Source organism: Atta cephalotes (genome assembly GCF_000143395.1).
Source record: "Atta cephalotes unplaced genomic scaffold scaffold00028, whole genome shotgun sequence".
Taxonomy (NCBI): domain Eukaryota; kingdom Metazoa; phylum Arthropoda; class Insecta; order Hymenoptera; family Formicidae; genus Atta; species Atta cephalotes.
In genome coordinates, this window is record NW_012130092.1 from 995,346 (window position 1) to 1,021,382 (window position 26,037).

Here is a 26,037-nt window from a genome sequence, read left to right on the forward strand (position 1 = left end):
ATATATAATATATATTTATTATATATATTATTTAAATATTATATCATTATTTTTTTATTGAGAAAAAGTCAATTTATAATATATTGTCATCTCATTTCACTAAACATAAGCAAATTTTGAATGTATCATAATAATTTTCGTAATTTTCGAACTTGCGCTTCTAAATGATTCTCTTCATGGCCTTCATCTTCATGCTGTCTCCCTAGAGATTTCGCAATCGTGTTGTGCAACGATTATCAAAGGAGTAATAAAGGATAAAACGGAATTAAGGGCAAGGGAAGTTCGTAAACCGTGGATGCATTCTCTCATTGTTATTGCTCGTTATTCTATGTGGCAAACGATATATCGCCGTTGTTGCAACGTATTTTGAAAGAGTGCAAACTGGATGTCTCGAGGCGAGACAACGATCGATCATTGAACGGCGGTCAATCGATTCGTGAGATATCGGAATATACGATGTCGTCAACTGTGTCCATCTACTTGGCGAAGACAGCAGATCGTGGGACATGGACTTATCCATCATGCTCCGGATGCGGGACAAAGAATAATAAATGGCCGCGACGCGATCCTCCGCGAGTATTTGAAAAGATGGGCGGAATACTCCTTCGAGCTGCACGTGACTTTAAATCACGTCGGCCCACAAGCGTCACCGATACAGATACCGGCTTTGAAGCAAATGCTCCATGCTTGAGTTATCTTCACTCCTGTCAATAGCTTCTGAATATACTATCGCGAAGAATACAAATTCAAACGTCCTTCCTGTTCAGGTGCAAATCGTGGCAAGTATAAATGGCGATGCATTTCATATCTTATATTTCAGAATAATTCCAAAAAAAGAGAAATGCAAACAATAAATAATCAATTGGTTATAGTTCGTTAAGACAATTATGTATTGAAATTGCTTTTACTGACAGTTTTGTTTCAATACTTTAACGTAATTTTTTTTAAATATATTTTTAATGTAATTATCTAATCAAAAAAGAACACATGCAATGTATTTTTACTTTCTTTTACTTACATAATAGGTTTAATTTGTAAATCATATATCGAAAATTATACGTGTTGTTTAAAAGAAGCACAGTCTCTTTTTATTTTTTTTACCGCGTATTTAATAATTTAAAAAACAATTCTCTTTTTTAGTAAAAAAATTAACAAAGATATTATTAATCATAATTTAAAGTTAAATGTTAAACGTTCAATTCATTTTGCTAACTTCGAATAAAAATCTAGAATTAAATATTTATACTAATACATTTATATTATATGTGCTATTATATGTATTTATTTTAATAATATAAATACAATTTTTCGATACAATGTTTTAATTTATCACATAAATAAAAGCGGATATACTTAATCGTGAAATTTTAATAAAGTAAAATTATAAGAGTCTATTAAAATATAATATAAAACAGAGAATTTAAATTAAACAATTCACTCTTTAATCTTTCAAAAAATATATATTTTATATAATATAATCTTTTTCAAAATATATTTTTTGCATTGGAATCATTTATTGTCTCATCTCACTCCTTTTACTTGTCAATACAAAATCCATTAACTGAAAAGCGTTCGCAAATCGCTTGCGCTTTTATGACTTCCTCATCCAATATAAAACGTCGACCTTTTAATTCTTTGATTGCTAAAAATAGTCGCGGAGAGTAAGGGGTGACAAAGAATGAAGAACAACATGGATGCTTTTTTCTTCTAACAAATCGGACGTGAGATTTTCGCATGTGATAAAAACTGATAAACTAAACAATTAATAAAATATCAATCTCTAATGCAAACAAAAATCGTCCAGTTTTACTAGATACGATTCTCTCAGAATCCGAGAGACCTTATGTAATCTGATTGTGAAGTCAAGTCGTGAAATGTTTTGTCGTGAGAGGAGATTCTCCAGAAAATCTAACGTCACATCCGGCTTTACCATGTGAATCCGATTGGGATTTATCTTACGTGATTAATTCACAGTAAATCATAAAACAGAATTTCCATCTTCCAGTTCGATTTAAGATCGTAGCTTCTTCCAGAAAATGTCTTGAGTTTATTTGCATACTCTTTAAGCAAGAGAGAAATTTTATTTGAATTCGTAAAGTTATTAAATTATTTCTGTCATATTTGTATTTTCTATAAATTTATTTATAATATTAAGAATCTTTTATTTTAGACCGCATGTGTGAGAAACACAATCAATACTAGAAAAATGCTTATTACGGTCCAAGCTGAATCTTCATTGCTTTAAATAATTCAATCTTGAATTACTAATATACACTATATATACTTGCATATATATCATATTGTAGTCTTTTAGAACTGCGTGCCGAATTGTTTTTCCAACTATAAGACTATAATATTTAATTATTTAAAGCAATGAAGATCCAGCTTTGATCGTAATAGGCATTTTTCTAGTATTAATATTTATTTAGATGTAAGATAAGATAATATTTATAAGATATGTAGGATAATATCAAATATCGAATAATATCAAGCGATTTCTAAAAATCAAACATAAAGTAAATAATAATAAATTAATCTAGATTGCTCGTATAAATAAATCAAATTGAGTAAAGATGCGCTAAATGCGGTCAAGGCAAGATTTTAGTATAATAATATTTTTTATGAATATTTAAATACATTTTTCAGCTTGCACTGCGCGTCGAACATAGCTGATCTTGAAAACGTAGTTCTAAATTAAAGTTGGAAATAGTCATAAATTAAATAGATCAATTTAATAATTTAGTAATGATAGAAGTTAAAATAAGCATTTTAAATCACTGAAAAGAACTTATTGAGAAAAATATTATCTCAGTCAGGGTTGTTATTTTAATTCTGAGAGTTCATAAGATATAGTGTTGATACTATACTTCTTTACTTAATTTATATTTAAGGTAATTATTAAAAATTATATGAATACTCACTTAAAAAAATGTAGTAACGAAAAAAGACTATAGTCCATAGTATCTAAAATGTAGCTGATATGAAATTTTATAATCTAGTACAGAAACGTGTGACTAATAGGAATTCATGTCACGATCAATCGGAATTCTTTTCAGGACTTGCATACCGTCGACTTAGAAGAATTCAAGCATGGCGGGACCAATATCACTGCCTTTCGATTAGTGGATCCAGAAAAGCCAGAAATTCAAAAGGTAATTCAAGATTGGATCTACGGTGAGAAACGCTATAATCGTGAGCTTGACATGGGACAGAACAGTAACAAGGTAAGATGCAACTCACAGAAAGTTAACGATAGTAACCGGAAATGGATTGCCACTGCTATATTATAGCGTAATATTGAAGTGGTTTATTTTACCGATGCCGATATTTTGCTCTCCAAGTTCGTCTCAAGTATAAATATAAATAATACACGGTACAAGATATATGGCTTCGCAAAGTGTAAGCGTAGGATGTTATGTATGCAAATGCAAAGATCGTTTCACGACGAAATATGTTCCCGTCCTTAAAGCGGCCGCGCGTCTCACGTAATAACACTCTAATTTCGCATTCTTCGTGCAAGCCCGCTTGACAGCCGCATCGATCTACTTCTTCTTGGTTCTTTCGCTTGCGAGACTTAGTGAGAGCCAGTTCACGCTCTTTGACATGACCGAGAATAACGGAGCGAATGTAATAATTGAGTATTACCCTATTTGAAACTTGACTACCACCTTGGGGAAATTGAATTCCCCGTGACACATGCCGATTCTCATAAGAATGCAAATATGACAAAAAATTGAATGATTGGTTCAATAATTCTTGATTCTGTTCTCCATTTGGCAAACTCGCTAGTCATTAATATTATATGTGACCCGAGAAGTTCGAAATCTTTGTGATTAAACAGATATTAAACAATATTGATTTATCTCTAAATTCTTATCCGTATTATTTCTTCAAAGAATGAATTAAAAACCAGGACAATGTACACAATACGGTATATAAATTATGAAATAAAAATTATTTAAAAAAATAGCATATAAAAAAATATTTTGAATATTTTTCATTCAAATTAGGATTCTTTACAATCAACACCGTTCTGCTCTCGTTTTTAATTTTTGCATCCTCTTTTGTAATTATCTTCAGTTGATCGGTCACAACGGTATAAATTTTTGAAATAGCGCTAAAAAAATATTGTAATTTAAATGAAACTGAGATTACAGTTGAAAGGTTCAAGATTCAATATTCTAGAAAATGAGAGTAGAATATATGGATTGTAAAGATCTTATTTTAAATACAAAGTATTTAAATATAAAGTATTTAAATACAAAGTATTTAAAATACTTTTCTGACATGTTCTTTATTTAACATAATTTTTGAAGAATACACAATATGTATAAATATCAAATTAACAGTATTCTGATTATTAATAATTAAAAATAGCACAGTATTAGCAAAATAGTATGAACTTTCCCAATTAGTAATCACATTTAATTTTAAACGGATTAGATTTTAAATTAAGTTTTACTGAAATTGTATATGTATATGTATTGCACATTTACAAAATACTACAAATTAAATTCAGTCAAATTTCAAGAAATTTACAGAAAATCAAGAAATTTACAGAAAATGTACCTCTACCACATCTGCTATATTTACTATTATATTATATTTACATAAAATTATATAACTATTAAGAATATAGGCACTTATATGAATATAATTATTACGTTTACACGACATCCTTAATCGGATTTAATAACATGTGTAATTAAGAAACTAACAAAACACTATCAGTCTTCAGAAAAATAATTATGATTAGCCAATTAAGAGTGCTATGTAAATATAGTTAATTATTCACTATATATCTACATATACCTCGTGCTTTGAAGAAAAGATATTCAAACCTGAGAGCAGTAAAATTTTTAAAAGCTTTCGAAAGTTTTCTATCTAAAAACAAATCTCAGTTTGAAAGTATCTACTTGGAGCTTTTGTTACTTTCAAACTGAGATTTGTTTTTCAATAAGGATAAAAATATTTACTGGTTAATATTATTTTATATCTATAATTTATAAAATACGTACATTCAGCACATACGTATTCACTATTACATTATTTTTTGTTTCAAGGATCATATATGTATATTTTCAATATATTTCGCATAAAAAATTTAAGTACCTATTATTATAATCTAAAAAAATAACATCAATATCAAATTTTGAGACAATTTCAGTTTAAATACTAATTCTATATATATTATATGTAAATAATAAAGACAAGCATTTTTTAAAACTGATTACTTGAATTGAAATAAATATGAATTTAAAGTTTGTAAAATGATAATGTTGCTAAACAAACAAGAAGTAAGTACATTGCGTTCCCCGTGTTATTATACATATTAACAAGAACCACCAAGCTAGAACGTTATATATTATTACACACTACATCCGTACTCATAATATTATATTACGCAAATTCACATCCGTAACATAATGTTAATACATATATAGTAACTACAAGAAGTAGGTTGCTTTTCAATTTTATATCATATCACCGCTCTCTCAGTTCCCGCAAACCGTGAGGATAAGCGCATCTCCATTTTTATGCACGTCTCGAATTTGAAGAGGTCAGGTCAGATAGAAGTAGTCCGCGCACAAACATGATTTCCATGTTAGTTTCATTTCATTGCAAGTATGTGATTCGCGTACTACTTCCTTTACTTCCATAAGCCGATTTCAAATACAATCCATACGAAGGCGAGAACATCTCGTGACTCGTAGCGCAGGAAATTACATGTGCAGTTTACCTACTTCTGTGCTGAACACATTCTGTACACAGCGGCGTAATAAAAACGGCGGCAAATTAATCGGTATATATGTATATAGACGATGTACATGAAAGTACGCAAGTTTGCAAGTATTTCCATTAAGTCGACATTTTATTAGATGTATCGATTAAATCGATGTGCCGACATCCCGTATGGCGTTATAGTATAAGATTGAGTATTAACCCTCCCTCTATAACCTTTTGACTGACACTAGTTTTATTCTCAAATTTCTTTGAAATAAAAAGAGGAGAACTTTGAAAGTTTAGAATAATAAAAAAGAATTTAGACTGGATAAAGGGAGTAAAAACATGATTGTAGACGAAGAGTTACATGTCAGAATCTGTATGAAATATAATAATTCGTCGGAGTCCACATAGGATATGTTAAATTTATGCAATGTAAACAATATTAGGAAGTTTATAAATATTTATTTTTTCTTAATGCTTATGTTAAAAGATTTATAATCATTCATCATTATTGTCTCTCTCATCGCAATGTTAATCATCTAAATTTTACCAAATGATGTTTGTATAAAACTTATTTTTTGTATTTTATAATATGCATTTGATATTTATGAAACGTAATGATAGATTTAAAGACAAATCGATTCAAAGATTGATTGCTTGTTTTTTTGCCTAATTTGTTGATTGCTCAATGTTTCTTAATTAATTACATATAATTTAGGGAATGACTAATCACGATGTCTCATGAAATAGCAGTCTTTGCTTTTTTTCGTTCATTTGTCAAGATTACTTGAGTCAGCACCCTTATTCTCACCATTGTTCTATTTATATCTACAACCTGTCACGCCTTAATATGCTAATATATTTGTTAAAGTAATTTTACATAGCGTTTTTCACATTTGTGTGTAAACAAAAAATTGATAAATATATAATATAACTGCGAAACATAATTTTGTTCTGGAATAATATTATTTTATAAACGAATAAATACAAATTATTAAGAAAAACACTGATAATTATAATTGATAATTATTCTTTTTATTAAATTTACGCTCTTATATTTTTATATTCTTACATTTTATATCTTAAGCTTGGAGAGCGTATGTTTTTGCTTAAGGTTTTTTTTACTAATAAATAATGGTTAACAGATATGGATTGTGATGACAGATATGAATTGTTTAAATTATATTTTTCTTATAATACTATGAGTGCAATCTGATTTCACAAGTTAAATGAAGTAAAATCAAAATTTAAAGATTTTATGGAGGGTTTTTGGTCCAAAAAGCGATTTTATCGAAAGATTAAATTTCATGATTTTGCTAAAAGAAAACTATTAAATATAAATTGAAGGTTTTGAGTACATATTTATTTTTAAGTATTATATTGAATTTCTGAAAAATTCTATGAGTTTAATATTAGATAAAAAATACTAAATTCTTTGAGTTTAATATTTTTAAAGTTATAAATCATTATACGGATCTTAACTTATAAAATGACGATAAATATGATTGGAAGATTTTTATTTATTCGAAATAAAATTCTTAGTTAATCTTGTACATGAATATCGCTATCGTTCGTGCTAAAATCAAGTCAGTATAAGTTTGTTTTTTATCAATGAATTCTCTGAACTAATGCATATAGTACAATGTATTGAAGTGAAAAAATTACATTTGTTTCACCTCAACTTATTGGTTTCACCTCAACTTACTAGTTTAGAAAATTTTTCGATGAAGAACAGGCCTCATATTTTAACAATTTATATTTTTTTTACTGAGAACAGAAGCAAAACCTTTTAAAAAATTAGAACTTTGAGAAAATTAGAACTTTTTAGTGCCATCATTTTGCTAGTACTTAATATAACTTTTTTATTTTAATACGGGCAATAGAAATATTTATCTAGATTGTACCCTGTAGATTAAACATTTTAATCTATAAAAATGTATATAAATGTATACAAATGTATATTCATACCGAAATACTATTTAACTATTATGATCGAGCTCACTAATAAGGCCATTTACTTATTAAAAATTTTGTCACTTTGTTTCGGATAAATAAAAATGATATCTACCATTATTTTAAAATGAGATATATGTAATAATTTATAATTTTAAGAATGTGCACACGTTCATGATAGTTTATAATTTTTAAAAAATTAAGGTTAAAATTTTCAAAAATGTTCATACATAATTTAAATATTAATAAATATGTATTAAAAACCTTAAACTTTTACATTCAATAGCTTTTTTTAAGTCATAAAAATTAACTTAAAGAATCTCCTCTTTCTAGAATCCCCCCTTAAGAGTGAATTCCTGAATTGTATATAGTGCCACACCCCATAAAAGAAGCAAGTAACGAAATGCCAATTCGCGAAAAGCGAATTATATCGTCGCATCTGGCACGGCATCAACCACAGAAAAGTTGAGAAGTGCGAATCCGTACGTTCGGCTATTTCAACGGAAGCAACATCTGCTGGGTCCAGCGCATTGGGCCCTTAAAAAGGCCAATTTGCCCGGACACGGTTGCACGTTCGCGTAAACTTTCCAACAACTTTTTGTCGATGTTCTGCGGTATACGTAGCTGCAACACCTCGTACAAATATGTGACGGATCTGCTGCATCGTTCGTTACAGTAGCGTGTGTTGCGACATTATTCCGTGAAAGATGTTTTCTCGTGTCACCTTCCTTTTCCGCGTGAAAGTCGAGATGTGATTCAAGCGCACTAATATTTACTCTGTTGCCATAACGTGATAAAAATAGGAATATACTTCTTTAGCCTATTTCCGTGCAATTTATTTTTTCACATTACACACGATTTTAAGATATTATTACTTAAAATTATATATTGTAGTTAATGTATACCAAGCAAATTATTAATTTTTGATTATGTTAATGTTTAATATATGTTAAATTCTTCTATTTTATTTTCTTTACATAAGATAACCGCATTCTTGAAATCGAAAAATCAAATTTTTTATAAAAATGTAATTATAATAAGATATATTTAATCTTTGCAATTATAATTCTAGAAATTTCTAAAAAAAAATACAGCGCAACAGAGATAATAAAATCTTATTGAGTTAATCAATCTAATTAATGAATTTTATGAAATCATCATTTATAATACAACTTGCAAAATTTGAACATTTTGTTTATTTCCATGAATTTCTATTAAAATTAAATAATTGAATTAAAATTGGCATTAAAAAAATATTTTACGAAGCATAACATAAAATGTAATAAAATTGTAAAATAATTAATTGTAATTGTTATACGTCAAAGGAACAGTGATAATCCAATTCCTTGAATTAAAAATAATTTTATTATTTTTTAACTTCTATGTGTATCAAAATGTAAATCAATTCATTTCTGTAATTAGTTTCTAAATAAACAACATTTATATACACTTAATAAATAATAATAAATTTAAATCAAATTTAATATATTTTCTTAAGTTAAAATTTGACGTTATGAATTTAATAGCGCAGTAAGTAGCAGTCAAGTATTCTAGAAAAAACTCTAATCGTTGGTTGTCTTCTATCTTCTTTTTTTTGTAATTTTAATATAAATTTTCTTTTAGAAAAATACGCGTTTGATCCGTGACCTGTTCATAATATAGAGAAAATATATATATATATATAATAAAGTAATTCCGCTCACCATACATGTAGTATATATATATATATATATATTAATGTATAAAAGATATGCTATTGATTTAATTTTTCTTTCAAATTTTCTTTTTTTATTAAGTTGTTAATATAGTTATGCTTTGATAATATAAAAGCTTTGATAATAGCAAGAATAAGAAAAAAGATATTATTCTCTTATTTTTCATATTCAAAATATTTTTTTTTCTTTCTCTCTCTTGTATCTTTGATCTTTACTATTGCTCAATCCTTTGTGGTTTCGTAATTTAATTTTGAGAAACTAATTCATTAATGTAGAAAAGTAATTCATTAATGTAGAAAAAAATTATGTTTCAAGAATACTGAAGTATAATCTGAATAATTAATCCAAGACTTCTAGTAATAATACAAGGCACTAATGTATCAATTAAACTAAACAGGAAAAATGCAATTACTCATTTTTTTGCGATTTTTTTGAAGCTTGCTCTTTTGTTGATTTATTGATGACAAAAAAATAATTAACAAAATACAACTATCTTTTTTATCGGAAACATACTTTCACGTACTTTGTTTTCTATCACATGGTATGGGCGGACAGAATTCGGTAGCTTGCCTGTAACATACAGAGACACCAATAGTTCGGAAGATATATCATCGTGACGACAGATAGCACATCTTCTATACTCGCTTCGAAGAGAAGAGAAGAACGAAATGCCGGCACAAAGAAACACTCGGTTGACTTTCTTATATAGTCTTATAAAATAAAACTTGTAAAATCGTCAATTGGAAGTCGCAAAACGAATGGTACCAAAGACTGCGCTATCGATTCGTGGCACGCAGAAACGCTAGTAATAAAAACTTTCTCAATTTGCCAGTTTCATCAGGTACAGTGTCGCAGCTTTACGAGGCGCCGGCCATCAGACTTTGCGCCGTTAAAATTAGAAATATAAAAGTCGTGGAATAATAAAGAAGAAAAGCAAGCAAGCTTCTTGAATCGAAATTTAGATACCTATCAGTGAAATTATAATTCTTTATATTCGACATTTATTAATAAAAAAACACACTAAATATATAAAGCCGTTAATAATAATATATTTATTATATATTTCTAGTTTAATTTCACTTTGTAGACTAGACATATATCATATATTCAATAACTTAAGAAAACATGAGCTGTGAGAAATAAAAACGGATTGATTTCGTTCTTTGCTATTGAGCAAGAGAACGTTTATCATTAGAATTCATCTTTATGGAATGAATCCTTTTGATTATAAGATCGTGCAATTTATAGAAGATCATGTTTTCAAATAGATATCTTATTCATGATAAGAGATTTACAGTAAAAAACTATTCCTTTCCTCAATAATTTGAAAGCGTTCTATTATAAACACACGCGCAGCTATATATATAAAAAATATATGAATGTCAAGAAAATGAAATAAAAGGTATATCAATTTATAACTAACAAATTTTCTCAATAAACAACATCGATAATGTCCTTCAGAAGAAAAATTCTTAATTGTCTCCTAACTCCACAATTAGGTATCTAATAATTAATAATTAGATTCAATGTCACAATGCGCATATATGCAAAATATGAACAAAACATTAAACAGAGCCAAGACATCATTGAAACAATTATGAGAGTTAGCACAGTCACAACATATAGTCGACGCTGTCGAGATTTAATGACGATATCACGCAAAGGCGTCGTCACATAACAAACAATCACGTTTGGGCGAATTCCGTAACGGGGATATGTCTGTCCCTCGGAGGGATGTAGGCAATCCCATTACGAGCGTGTCAAAGCCAGGCTAATTAACTCAATCGCGTACACGCAGCAAACAAACGGACAATATATTGATTTGATTACAGACGAAATATAACCGGGTAGAATCGGCAAGCGAACATAAGCTCGTTATTCCGGGCATAAATTGCAGATTATTTTGCAACGCCACTTGTCAATAGACTTGTATAAGAAGTTCTACGCGGTGATTACATGGCACAATTTTGTTTCTTACTAATTAGCAAGTACATCCGTGCTTGCGACTTTCTATGGATGATTAAAGAATCCTCCCTCTCTCTATCCCTTCCTTCCTCCCCCTCTCCGCTTCCTCTTAACCCCCTTCTCCCTTCCCGCCTTCCCCCTCTCCCATCCCCGATCACCCTCTCTTCCTTTCTCTCTCCCTCTCTCCTCTTTCCTCCCTCCTTGCTTCCCTCTCTTCCCCTCTCCCCCTTCTCTATCCTTCCTCTATTCCATACATTTCACACAATCATCAATTATTTTCAGCTATCGAATTTAAAGTTCTACACCAAGAAAAATGTTTTTGATGATATCAAAAAAAAGTACAAACAAAATGAATTTTAATTACATTAAATTAAATTTTCTAATTATTTTGATTAGAATATTTAATAGATTTAACTGTTAAGTGTTTGATTTATTCCTTTTTGATCAAAATTTCAATTAATGAAACGAGATTTTTGTTCAATGTATATTACATTGTACTACTTCTTTTGTTCTTACAAAAACAAAAAATACATTATCTCAATTTTGGAAAATATATAATTAATTGTCTTTTTTCTTTCTTGCACGCATGGAGCAGAATAATTTAACTACTATAAAGGTAAGTTAAAAATGTTTGTTAATAGACAAATAAAAAAATATCTGCTGCAAAATTGAGATTTTAATATAACTTATTTTAATATAATGCAGTCACATATATTTTTTAATTCTCATAAGTCTTATGGTGGAAAATATATTTAAATGAATAATTGCGCCTTCAAACATTTTACGGTGACATAAAAACGATCTGAATCGTTTTTACGCTTGTAATTCATTACTCATAGAGCCAATTCATTACTCATGAAGCGTGATCTAATATCTCACATTTCATTACGAGTGAATTATCTGTGAAAAGCGAGAACATTTAATCAGGAACATCAACTGACTCTCACCTGTATAAATACTGAACTCTATGATTCCATATGAAATTATTATGATTGTTACATCATATATATATCATTGTTTGTTTCTTAATGTATTGCATTATAAAGTATAAATAACGAGTTATAATTTTTGAAATTTAAGTTTTTCAAAAATTGAAAAAAAACGCAGAAAAAAATAATTCTTTAATTAATTTTATATAAATTTTATTCTTATTGTATGAAATTAAGTATAAAAAAATTATGATAAAAAGAATATCATGAAAATAGAAAATTATTTATAAAGAATTCTGAGACATTTCTCTGTATTCTATCGAATAGAATAAAAATAATATTAAAATTAGATACAATGATATAAAATTTAACCGCATGTTTTTTTCTTTATAAAAGAAGCATGAGAAATTATTTCGAAACTATTTACGATTCCGATCGTAGTCACGCCCCTATCAGAATCGATTGCTCACGCTTCTCGCTTGCTCACGAAATGTTAAAAAATCATTGAAATCGTCTCCAAATAATTATCCAAATTTCCATGATAAGACAAGTGACAAAAAATGGGATTATTTCGATTGGAAACCTTTCTGAATAATTTCACCTTTCTAAGTGACGCAAAAGAAAATTGCGATACTTCTATCGATCTGGAACTAAATATTCACACGTCGATATCTTTCAATATGAAATTTTTACGTAAACCACTCGATATGTTACATTTTTTATCTTTCGCGATACGCGATATATGAATAATGAATAAAATTGAAGAAAATATCGTTTTCCTGAGAGACTTCTGTTTGTCTGAAACTTTGGGTCAATGTAAGGATTTACCCTACGATCCCTTCGTATTGGGAAATACGTGAATCGGATACAATCGGATACATTGACTAGTTCCTTCGTAAATACGGTCCTTGGGAAAGACCTCGTAAAATCCGGTAAGGATATTGGTTGTCCCGAATATATTGGGAGGAATATACAAGGCGCGATACCTGAGGTGATATCGCTTTTACAGCGACAGTATCGCGGGGATACCGCGCGCACGAGTTACAAAATATAAATGTTGGGGAAACAGAGGTGCCAATTTGCCGTGAAATCCTCCTAGGAGCCGAGATTTCGTTCTTCCACCCTTCGCACATTGAAGCGAAAACAGGAATTCCCCGTCTGACCTCTACCTCCAAATACGAGCTCTTTCATGAAATAGTGAATTCAAGATTTAATTTTCTTTCTCTCTTTGATAATTTCAATATCATGAGTGTGTAGTGGAATTGTGAATTTCATTTAAAATAGTCTGTAGAGTCAAGATTTTCCTTCGAAATCTAGCACCTAATAATATCGCATGCAATTGTGTTTATATATTTGTATATATTAAAAGTCTTGTACAATAAGCATACAATCATTATATACTTTGTTTAATGAATAAATATACATTAATAAATGTGCTAAATTTACATTTTAATAAAGAACATACAGAATTAAACTTTAATTTACAGTATTTTATTCGAAAAATCTAAACTTACCTACATGAATTTTGCTATAACTAACTTTAAAAGTTTGGAAAATGTGTGAACAAAATATTTTCTCTTACGTTTTGTAAACGAAAAACAGTACCACAGTATACAAAATTTTTGTTAAAACAGGAAATATGTGTTGTACGCAAAAACATGATGTAGCCATATGTATCACGAGTACTAATAACGAGAAAATTTATTACAAAAAAAAGGTTCAGATTATGTTACATGACGTTGAGATAGCTTTTTCTAAAAATGTTTTTTTTCTCAGCAAGCCTCTTTATGCGTAAAACCTTCCATTTAATCATTTTGTGTGAAATATTTTGTATACGCTACATCTCTTATATCTCATCATGTGTGTGATTCGCAGACTGAAACATCGTTGTTGTACGACGCTGTCCATCTCTTTGCCAAAGCATTACACGATCTCGACACGTCCCAACAAATCGATATCAAACCATTATCCTGCGAATCAACGGATACTTGGCCTCATGGATACTCTCTTATCAATTACATGAAAATTGTAAGTAACGTTAATAGAAATAACTAATATATTGTGTGTGTTTTCAAATGTAGAACATATGTATATCCTTTATGTTAAAGTTTTATGTGTTGAAAATTTTCAACTCTCTCGAACTAATCTAATACATATATAAATATAGTTATTACAATATATATAAATAAATTAGATACTACTAGATATTAGTAGATACTACTAGATATTAGAATATATGGATCGTACAATTGTCACATTTATAACAATTCTATATATATGAGTAAATTATACATTAAACAGGTAAATTTTTTATATTTCTCATATCTTTATGTATCATTTCTCTCATAATTTCAATGTCTACACACGATTCTCTTAATTTTGAATAATAACAATCTATCGATATAAATTTATATTTTAACAGTGATTTTATGTAAATGATATGACAACTTTTTGTTAAATAATTTTTATATTTTTTGCATTTAAATGCATAATCTCCACATTAGCTTTACATTTAGCACTACAATACTAAATATTCCATACTAGATACTACTAGATACTAATAGATACTATTAGACTATAATATTAGACTATAATCATACAATTGTCACATTTATAATTAACTTTAACTGAAATTAATAAAGCAATCAAATAAATTTAGATTAAGGATAATGATAAATCGGATTTGCGCGATCCTTTCAAACCCTAAAATATTTCATTTTGTAAAATATGTGCGATAAACGCTCGCGATAGTAAAGGCGATGCTTATATATTGACAGCCATCTTTCCACATGATTACTACACGCTCATATTCAACGAAGCAACGATGCAAAGCAGAAAGCGAGTTATCGCGAATATATCACACCGGGGAGAAATTAATCTCGCGCACCACCAATCGATCGCACCGACAACGTAATAAGCCATTATAACGATATGCTTAATCCAACCAACTCGCTCGCTTACCTTTCATGTAATCTATGTACCGTTCATTAACAAGCAGCACGAGTCTCGCCATGTACATTACGCATAATACATGATAGGCTCTTACTCGTTATTCCGTAATAAGACATAAACAGAATTTTTATTTTTCCCTCTTTTGCTTTTCAGAATATCTCAATCATCACAGGCAAATCACATATACAATAATATCTTCCTCATCCTCTTCTAACATTCTTAGACTTTTTTTATATTTATTTTATGTTTAATCTTATATGTGTATGTATACACACAAAAATGATATAATACACACAAAAAAATGAATTAATTTCTTTATCTTTAAAATCCATATTTATGATCATGTAGCATAAAAATTAATCATGCTTTTGATATCGTAAGTCAATATCGTCAGATATGATATTAAATTATCTGTGTACACGCTAGAAACTAGTAAAAGCCAAAATTAATTTTATTTAATGCGAATACATGCAAATACAGATCCCGCGTTTTCTAGTTCTTTAATTTTTAAAATGACACGCAAAAGTATCTTTGCATTATTTTTTACAAGTAAAGAAAAAAATTTGATAAATACGTGACACGCGTGGTGAAGGAAGTCACGGATGCATTGACTTCCCGCGATCTCTGTTGCGATTGTTTTCATGAAACAATGGAAAGTTACTCCGGTTTAAACGAAGCTGTCACGCGTACTGACAAATTGTTCGCTGTTTTGCCATGGTACATCCTGCAAAGAACCGCCTATGCAATCCGTATTGAGATTTGTGATACATTCAGATAACATTCAAGCTAAATACAACGAAGTTTTTAATCAATATATAGCTGATTTCTTAATTTTTTGAAAATTTATTTAAAAAGACGGAAGCAAAGATAATAAAAATTCTGTTTTCTATGCTAAATGAGACTCACTTCGAATATATAAACAGGTATATCGTAATGTTATATAGACTTCCTATTATATTCTATTTTTTTATGTAATTCTACATAAATACTATAATAAACTTCTCCCTTCGTTCGCACAAAAATGTATTTCTTAACTGTATTTTAAAGGAATTTAATTTATCAAATATTTTCTTAATAGATAAAATAATGTATATGAGAGAATCTATATATGTGTGTGTGATATGCTGAAAAATTGTTCATATTAAATTATACTTTATCTCGATATCATCTATTTATTCGCAGCAAATATTGTCATGGCGAGTTGCACCTGCTTAACAATAAAATCGAATGTATATTAGATACAATAATTAAGAAATGAAAGTAACACGTTACAAGTTATTTTTCGTGATAACAATCAGATAACGGAGTAATTTTTTTCTTTGGTAATTATGATGGCAACGTGATCACATTTTTTTGGTAACGAATTTTATAGTTATTTCTATCGCTACTTTTTATACTTTGAACATATTTGTATGTGACAATTTTTTTTTTATTTTCTTCAATATTTTCATACCATTTTTATCATATATGATAACTTAGATGTCATTTTTAATCAATTTTTGTTCGACCATCTGCACCGCATCCGCACCTCAGTTATATTTTCACATATCAGTCTAATGTCATTATTGTTTTTATTTAAACAAAAAATATTGCCACATATTTTTTAACTGACAAATTTTTTAAACTGATCTTATTTCAGCATTAAAAAAGTAACGGAAAAGTAACGAATTATTCTACTTTTTAAGTATCGGTAACGATAACTTATTTGTAAGAATCAACTATAACAGAGAATAACAAGTTATTTTTAAAAAATAACTTTCCATTCTCTGACAATAACACATGGTAGATACGAGTTACCGTGAATATAAATATGCGTTGCACGCAAAATATGGAAACGTGCTTCGTCATACACGTCGCCATGTCGAAATTGACAAGTACTGGAAGATATGTTCTATGCCGAGGCGGCTCTCATGTGCACCCGTGACTGCGTATATGTCACGAACGAACGAAATCTGTCGCTCACGCGGCCGAACATCCTGACCAGGATAAGCAAAAACTGATGTCGATAAAACCAGACATGTAATTTCGACGAACTGGTTACGCAACTATCCAATTACGTGATACATACGTCCGGATTAAACGTTATATATAATAATTTTTATAAAAGTTGAAATTATCTCCGATTAGTCGTGAAAAAAAATATAAAAGAAATCGATTATTTAATTTTGTTATCATCTAAAAGTTTTCAGATATAATTTGTATGTCTGTTTTGATACTTAAAGCTATAAATTTTCAATTTCGTAGTACGACAGTAAAGAAAAAGACTATAAAGAATATATTGAAATAATAAGCACGAAATAATAACAAATATAACACTGATCGACATCATTTTTTGGCCTTAAAGTAAACGAAACTGTTTCTGATAGATTTTGCGAATTGCGAATGTAATCCCAAAAATGTCGTACTATGTTAAGTTTTGGAGATATTATATTTTAACTAAAAAGTGCAAAAAATGAAGTATATTTGTAGAGAAAGTACAAGGACTCCTAAATATTTCAAAGAACTTGGATTTAAGAAAAAAATTCATTTAAAAATTATATATTAAAAAGATTATTACGATCAAGCCTGTGAAAATATGAAAAACAATGTCTATTCTTTCCACTACTTATATAAACTACTTATATATAAGTAATCAGCGCATCAAAACTATCAAAAATGACTTCATTTACTTTGAAACCAAACAGGTTGAATTTTTATCGACCAGTGTAATTCTTGTATTGTGCGAAAACAATTTCTCGGTAATAAAAAATTTCTCAATTGGCTAGTTATACTATAAAATTACATTACACCAAAAAATGTAGTATTAAATGTGCTATCAAAACATTCTAAATATTGTCAGAATTCATTTGTTGATTTTTACTAGATTTCATGACGATTAATGCAGTCATCATCTTACGTTACTTTATTACCGATAGTTTTCATGACAGACATATATGATGATATGATAGGACATCTATTTATGTAATATTGATACGATATTAGTCGAGTAACGTAATAACAATCAATTAAAATAATCTTTCCAAGGATCACATCATAAGTCGTCAGTAATGATAGCATCAATATTAATCTTGCGTGTCAGAACAGAATTTAATTTACGATATTCAGGTAACAGTAATTACAGCAGTCACCTAGAATTTCGTCCGCAATTCCATCGTTTTAGGAATGTACAATATGACTCATGCATAGAGAAAGACGTGGCAAAATTCGGTTATCATGAGATATATAAATATTCGCGAATCACTTTACGAACAGAATTTTCATCTTTATATAAGATATAATCGTATATTAATGCATCTTTAGTATTTCCATATAATTGCGAAGTATAACATCCTGTCGTTGCCAGACGCCCATCTCGTATACGTCTACACATTTACGAGCGGTAAATGTATAGACGTATACTTTATTTTCGTATGCGTAATAAATGCACCATGAAGCTGTTCGTATCCAAGTTTGGTTATATGTATATCCATCTTAGCTCTCAAACATTTTTCGATCAAAATCATGCAGCAATTAGATACGTATATTCATTAAATTTTAAATCAAATCGAATTATTAAACTTAAAATAAAAATAAAATTAAGCTATTAATAAATTTGCTTCCAACAAAATATCTAAGATTGAAATCAGAAATTTAGTAAAGTTTGTGACACAATTTTTGAGAGTCACTGATCTACGCATATCAGACACATACAAGCGTATAAAACTCTTACAGATTGTATGTTAATTTATTCGCGCATAAACCATCATGTCATATACTTTAGTATTTCAATGAATATAAGATATAAAAAAATAACAATATGTTTTAATATCATGATTTACGTCTGTATATATAATTGAGGGGACGGGCGGAATAAAGGCACAATTCTACTTAGGCACTTTTTCCGGCAATAGCTTTTTCATGTATTTGATCGTAATAGATAATATTTATAACATGTAATTTCTTAAAGTAATTTCTTCTTACATAAATTCATTTAATATTGTTCATTTAATATTATGTACCCATTATTTATGTATAATAAAAAAAGTAGCAAGTTATTTTAATTTTTATTAATATCAAGATTTGTAATTAAATCTTTATTCTACTCATTCCCCCAATTTTAAGTAACATTTACAATTTTCAGTGAATACACAAATATCGTTTAATTATGATCTAATAAAATTAGTAAGAAAATATTATATTTATATAACAAAACAAGATACAATTTTAACTGCTAAATATTTTCAACATATTTTAGGTGGAGATGACAGGGCTCACGGGTATTATCAAGTTCGATCATCAGGGATTTCGCTCCGACTTCGTTCTAGACATCATCGAGCTGAATAACAAAGAAGGCTTGAAGAAAATCGGTACTTGGAATAGTACCAAAGGTATCAACTTTACGAGAAGCTACGGTGATGTTTACAGTCAAATCGTTGAAAACTTGCAGAATAAGACTTTCATCGTGACGACTATACTGGTGAGTGACGTTTCTAAAGAATACGCGCGGCTTTCCTTTCTTTCAAACATCAGAATAATATATTGAATAAAATTTTCATCTTCGAATACGAACACTTAAATTCTATTTCTTTGAATCTTATAAATAATTGGATAGGTACTATTTAATTTGGATGAAGATAATATATAACACATTGCTCTTTCCTATTTTTTAAATAAATTTTATTATATAAATAGCTTTCTTTCTTTCATTTTAGAAGAATAAGAAATACCAATTAATTATAAATTAATTTATTTATTAAAGCACTGTACTATTTATACATTAAATCTACTAAATTGTTTTTATCTTATTAATATTTAAAACTGTATTAATAAGATAAAAATTTATCGAAACTAAATAATTAGAAATAATTAGAAATAATTATGTAATAAGATAAAACTTTAGAAGACAAAAATTACTTACAAAGAATCGCACCGATTTGTCCCCTTTTGATGAACTTTAAATATATCGTTTTCTATTTTTAAATGTCTGTTTTATAATTCTTAAAAAAAAACGGTTACTCTATTTCGAGTCGAATTATGAGAGAAAGAAAAAAATATTCGAAATAAAAGTTTAATGGTTTTAAGAGTACTTGATAATTATAATTCAAAAGCAATTTTTTATTTTTTACAAATAAAAAATTTTTAAACAAATTTTTTTAATTTGTTATTTTGAAGTACTCTTGAAACAATTCAACTTTTATTTTGAACATTTTTTTCTGTCTCTCATAGTTTTAACGATATTCGTGTCAAAATAGAATAACTGATTTGTTCTAAGGGGTTTTATCTCTTAAAAGTGCAAGTAGATATATATAAAAAAATATGTATCTTTTTTTTCTGTCTAAAAAACGACATATTTAAAGCTCATCAAAATCGAAGGATTACTTCCGTATGCCTTTCCTTGTTAGCTTGAGATATAAATTTTGGAAACAATGTGCGAAAAATGTCGTTTAGAATAAAAAAAAATCCTAAACCATTTATTTCGTTTGAAGACATGTCTGCAAAAATTGTTCGTGACAATCGCACGCCTGACTCGGAAATCGTTGCTTCAATCGAAGCGCGAACAAAACAGAAACGTCACCGCATTTAAGCGGCAGTCACAGCGGAGTGGAAAAATTTTGTCCATCCATTAGCGATGCTCGTTATTTTCTCGTTCTCATTTTTCTAACAAGAAAAGAAGAAGAAAGAAACACTAGAAATCTAATACGCACGTGACTTATTGTTGATTGAAATTTTCGCGACGATCGATTACATTACTTATTCTCACTCTAATTGCGACGACAAATAATGTAATGATAATGTATTAAGTACCTTGAAACTTGCTCGAGAAAGGGATAGCAGTAAGTTTCCCGCAGTGAGGCCTGGCATGATAAGAAACGGGATACATCGCGTGAGAATCATTCTCATAAAAACTTCAATGTCCTAACGTTTCTTCGATCAGTACATCGAGATCCGCAACTAAACGGATCTATCTAATAAGAACATACAACATGTAGGTATACTTAGGTATACATACATTATAGAATGCTGCGTGAGATTTATATTAAATGTTAAAACAACAAAATAAATAACAAGGTTTATAAAGATATGAAATGTATGTTAATTGATGTGTTTCTATTGTTAGGAACAATATCAATTTTTTCATTTCCATCATTAAATATTTTACCATTTGTACTTAAATTGCAACTTTAGAAAAATCAGACTTATTTGATTATTAATTGTAAAATAACATTATTTATAACTCTATTTTTCCATTTCTTTTAATAATCAATATGTATAGTTTTGTACTATCTTCTAAGTTAATCTCGATATTGGTACGAGCGTATTGTAAGATTATGTCGCTAATTGTAAGATTATTACTGCAGATATTATAACTTCACTGGCAGCCTCGTTGAGAGCTATCGTCGATAAGTTAATTGCTCGTATCGATAAATTCGTAGCATTTCTTTAAACACCTATATGTAGTATTGACAGCAGCTCATTACCTCATCGCAGAGCGCGCCATACTGTATGCGGAAGGACTCGAGTGAGAAACTTACCGGAAATGCGCAATTCGAAGGCTACAGCGTCGACTTGATTTACGAGATATCGCGGCTGCTAGGATTCAATTATACGTTCCGACTTGTGCCGGATGGACGTTACGGCTCGTACAATCCGCAGACGAAGGAATGGGACGGGATGATGAAGGAGCTACTCGAGCAAAAGGCCGATCTCGCGATCGGTGATCTCACCATCACGTACGACCGGGAACAGGTTGTGGATTTCACGACGCCGTTCATGCCTTTAGGTGAGAGTCAACGTTACGAATGCAGCAAATATCGCTGTAATTTTACAATTCACATAAACATGTTATATGAAAGGAGTTGTAAAAAAAATATGCCATTTTACATAAATAGTTTAAGATGATGTTATAATATTTTCTAACGATGTTGTCGCTTCCAGCTTGACAATAAGCTTGACAATAAGATGTGAAAAAAGATAATCACATTTCAAGCAAATACGTTATTGATATCAAAGAGATATAACTGCTTTTTATGAAAAATATTATTTAATTACATTTCTGTACACAATCAAAAATTTAAAATTGTATTTCTGCAAAAATAATAGTAAGTTACAGCGTCAGCAAAATTAGAAGCAAAATTATTATTTCAAATTAAAATAACGGAATAAAATTTAAAATGTCACACATAGCGAGCAATCTTTGTCCTGCATATCTCTGAAATAATTTCTCGGACGCAATTTTATGAGCTATTATGTACCTTCGTAAGCCATAGGTGGTCGTAACGAAAACCAGAATAAATCTCACGGATGATTATACGGTCCACTGTGTCCACACATCAATGCATTCTACCTGTGGTCTCCGCTATGGCTAAGCATAAAATGAGAATTTTGAATTTCCAGGGATCAGCATACTTTACCGCAAACCCATAAAGCAACCGCCGAATTTGTTCTCGTTCCTCAGCCCTCTTAGCCTCGACGTTTGGATCTACATGGCAACGGCTTATCTCGGGGTCTCCGTGCTCCTCTTTATATTAGCTAGGCAAGTGAAACCACTTTAAATTCCTCCGACAAAACGTTGTGACACTATTCTGGAAATTTAATCCTTTATCTAATCAATGCGATCGCGTCTCCTTTAACATGATGCATCGATAAATTAAATACGAAGGAAACGTGAACCTATCTTACTTCGATAATTTTATATGTCTTTGTCTCATAAATTTAAATAATGATCAAAATTTTAATTTACATCGATATTTATGCTTCTTAATTTTCACGATAAGGATATCTAATTAGAAATTTAATTTTTCGTTTTGTTTCTAATTCTCGCAGTTGTTTTACATATTATATTAGCTATCTTGTGCAAATCATTTACAAGGTTGATAAAAATTTATTGTTCAAATAATATGTGCTAAGATGAATTTGTTATAAGAGAAATGCAAAAATTCTTAAGGTAGGACTTTTTATATAATAAAAAACGTTCAATGCCATTGGATCAGAACGTATTTGGAATCGTTAAGTTTAGATTCACGCCGTATGAATGGTACAACCCGCATCCGTGCAACAAAAATCCGGACCATCTGGAGAACCGCTTCAAATTCTTTAACTGCTTGTGGTTCACCATTGGCTCCCTAATGCGGCAGGGTTGTGATATTCTGCCAAAGTAAGCCCTTTCACCCATCGAGATAACAATCTTCTTGCGCAAATAGGTGCTCATCGCATTTGTTGCATGTCACACTGATGATATCACGCTGACTATACCTTAATAAAACTAAATATTTATTGTCTTTGTCTTCTTCGTGCATAAATCATAAGATCAATAAAAAAACAGGCAGCAACAGCCTCGAGATGCCAAATTAAGCAATTTTCGTATTTTATCAAGAAGTACAGAAATAAAATAGAATATGTTACACTTACAGTAAGCTATACTACATTATTCTTAAACGCACACAAAAATAACACTAATGAAGTATAATCTTGTAAAATTAATTTAGAAAACTAAATTTTATATGATTAAACTGAATCTGAAGGAATAAAATAATGATGTCATAATAAAATAAATTTTGTTTGTTGCCAAGAAAATGAGATTTATATTAAAATAAGTTTTTTCATAGTATTTTTATCATTTTGGCTAAATAATGCAAATAATTAGATATATATTTACATGTTTCTTATTATATATTTTTGTATTATTTGCGGAGATTGCTTTCATCATAAAACAATCATTATATCGCTTCAATAAAAGATCTCTGGTTCATTAATTGTACGAAGCATATAATTTATCTCGTCAATTTCAGAGAGTGACGACACGGAAAAATTCGCGGATAGGTGCACGCTTTATCATCTAATCTCAATCCTTCCCCTTTCACCTGTCCGCAGGTTCAGCCCCTACGAGTGGGAGAACCCCCATCCATGCAACGGGCAGTCCGAAGTCCTCGAGAACGAATTCACCCTAATGAACTCGCTCTGGTTCACCATAGGCTCTCTCATGCAGCAAGGCTCCGATATAGCGCCGAAGTAAGTTACTGAAGAAGCACGCAGTGTATATAAACATGGAGTACGAATGTAGAATCCATTATGTCGCTGTTATCAGCTAAGTTTAATCGTGAATGAGGGAAGCGAATATACAGCGCGTTATTGTAGATTATTCAAATGATGAAAGAACCAATAAACCTGCCGTGCTATATCGTAGGCTTGCTGCAACTGATTGTACACCAAGTATACCGGAAAACGTGAAAATTACTTGACAGGAATATATTCCTTAACAGCTTTTGATGTCGATTCTTTCCTTGAAGAACAATGAAAATTTAATCGATGGCTTAATTACGAATCTTAATTAAAGGATTATAGCAAATGAAGCTGCAGCAGTATGTAACAAAACTTTACATTCTAGTTAATTCGAAGCAGACTCTCTCTTAATAGAAAATTAACTTTATACAGAATTAGCAGTTTAATATTCAAAATTAAAAGGTTCGAAGTTAGAAAACGAATAAAACGCGCTTTATCAAAAATATGGTTTTAAAAATTATTCAAGAATTATATCTTTGTAATGCGATTTCCGGTGTGCCATATACAAGTGCGGCAAAATTAATCACAACGCTTTGCTCGTACATAGTTATCGAAATGCATGATATTGCATGGCATGCGCTGAAGCTTGGAATGCCCTTACACAAGTAATTTCCAATAATTCCACGTGCTCGTTATACATGACATAATTGCGTTTATGTATACTCGCCAGTTTTCGCATGTAAAATAATTCGCCCGCACACGTTTCGTATATATGTCCGTTCTCGCTCGCCAGCTTCCGCATTTGCCGTTTAATAGCGAACGCGAATCATTTAACTGCGAAATGGGTTATAGCTGCAACGTATACAGCTGGCTCGTTATATAAAGCGAAGTTGAACTTCGTACGCTCCATTACCTTCGCGTAAAAGGTGCAAAGTTACCTTCGAAAACTTCTTCAACGGCAAGTGCCATTGATTTCTTTTTCTACGATTCGTATTTTCAACACGCTCTGCTTTATCGAGCACGAATTTACACGAGATGGTTTATGCGGACTACTTTGCGCTCAAATTCGCATGCTTTTCCGTTTAAAACGCCTTGCAATGGAAAACAGAAGCCTTTGATCTCTCGTAGAGCCGTGTCGACTCGCATGGTCGCTGGTATGTGGTGGTTCTTCACGCTGATCATGATCTCCTCTTATACGGCTAATCTCGCGGCTTTCCTCACCGTCGAGAGGATGGATTCGCCGATTGAAAGCGCCGAAGATCTCGCTAAGCAGACGAAAATCAAATATGGTGCTCTCAAAGGCGGCAGCACGGCGGCTTTCTTCAAGGTGAGATTAATACTTTTGTATACATTATTCATTGTGTTCCCAAGAATGACATTGAAGTGTTTTATGTATTTTTGAGAATTGTAATATTTATTCTGAAAATACGAAAGAACTTCGATTTTTTAATAATATTATTCAATAAGATAATAAAGTTACATTAAAAAAAAAATGGTTGAATTAATCTGAAATATCTATATAATAATAATAATAATAATAATAATTTGAGATATCTATATGAACGATTCATAATTTTTGTTAAAATAAAGGTATTGCGTATATTTTTATTACAATAAATACATTTGGTTACATAAATTCTAGTGAAAACTAAATACTGATAATAAATTCTGATTGGTCAATAAAACTTTTGGTTGAAATGTCAGATTATTTAATTATGATGAGAAATTCTATTTTAATTCCTCCCCCCCCCTNTCTCTCTCTCTCTCTATATATATATATATATATATATATATATATAATATATATATTATTATAT

The 26,037-nt window shown here is 29.9% G+C and overlaps 1 protein-coding gene across 1 annotated transcript in view; it reads left to right on the forward strand.

The window, feature by feature from the left end:
- The window catches only part of LOC105620631 (glutamate receptor ionotropic, kainate 2), a 147,708-nt gene that overhangs the window by 113,334 nt on the left and 8,337 nt on the right, over positions 1–26,037 (forward strand). Inside the window, exons 6-13 of the mRNA XM_012202121.1 lie at positions 3,057–3,224; positions 11,956–11,976; positions 14,165–14,317; positions 19,476–19,697; positions 21,710–22,001; positions 22,616–22,754; positions 23,238–23,375; positions 25,349–25,547. Coding sequence (XP_012057511.1) covers positions 3,057–3,224; positions 11,956–11,976; positions 14,165–14,317; positions 19,476–19,697; positions 21,710–22,001; positions 22,616–22,754; positions 23,238–23,375; positions 25,349–25,547 — 1,332 coding nt within the window. The remainder of the gene's footprint in view (positions 1–3,056; positions 3,225–11,955; positions 11,977–14,164; positions 14,318–19,475; positions 19,698–21,709; positions 22,002–22,615; positions 22,755–23,237; positions 23,376–25,348; positions 25,548–26,037) is intronic.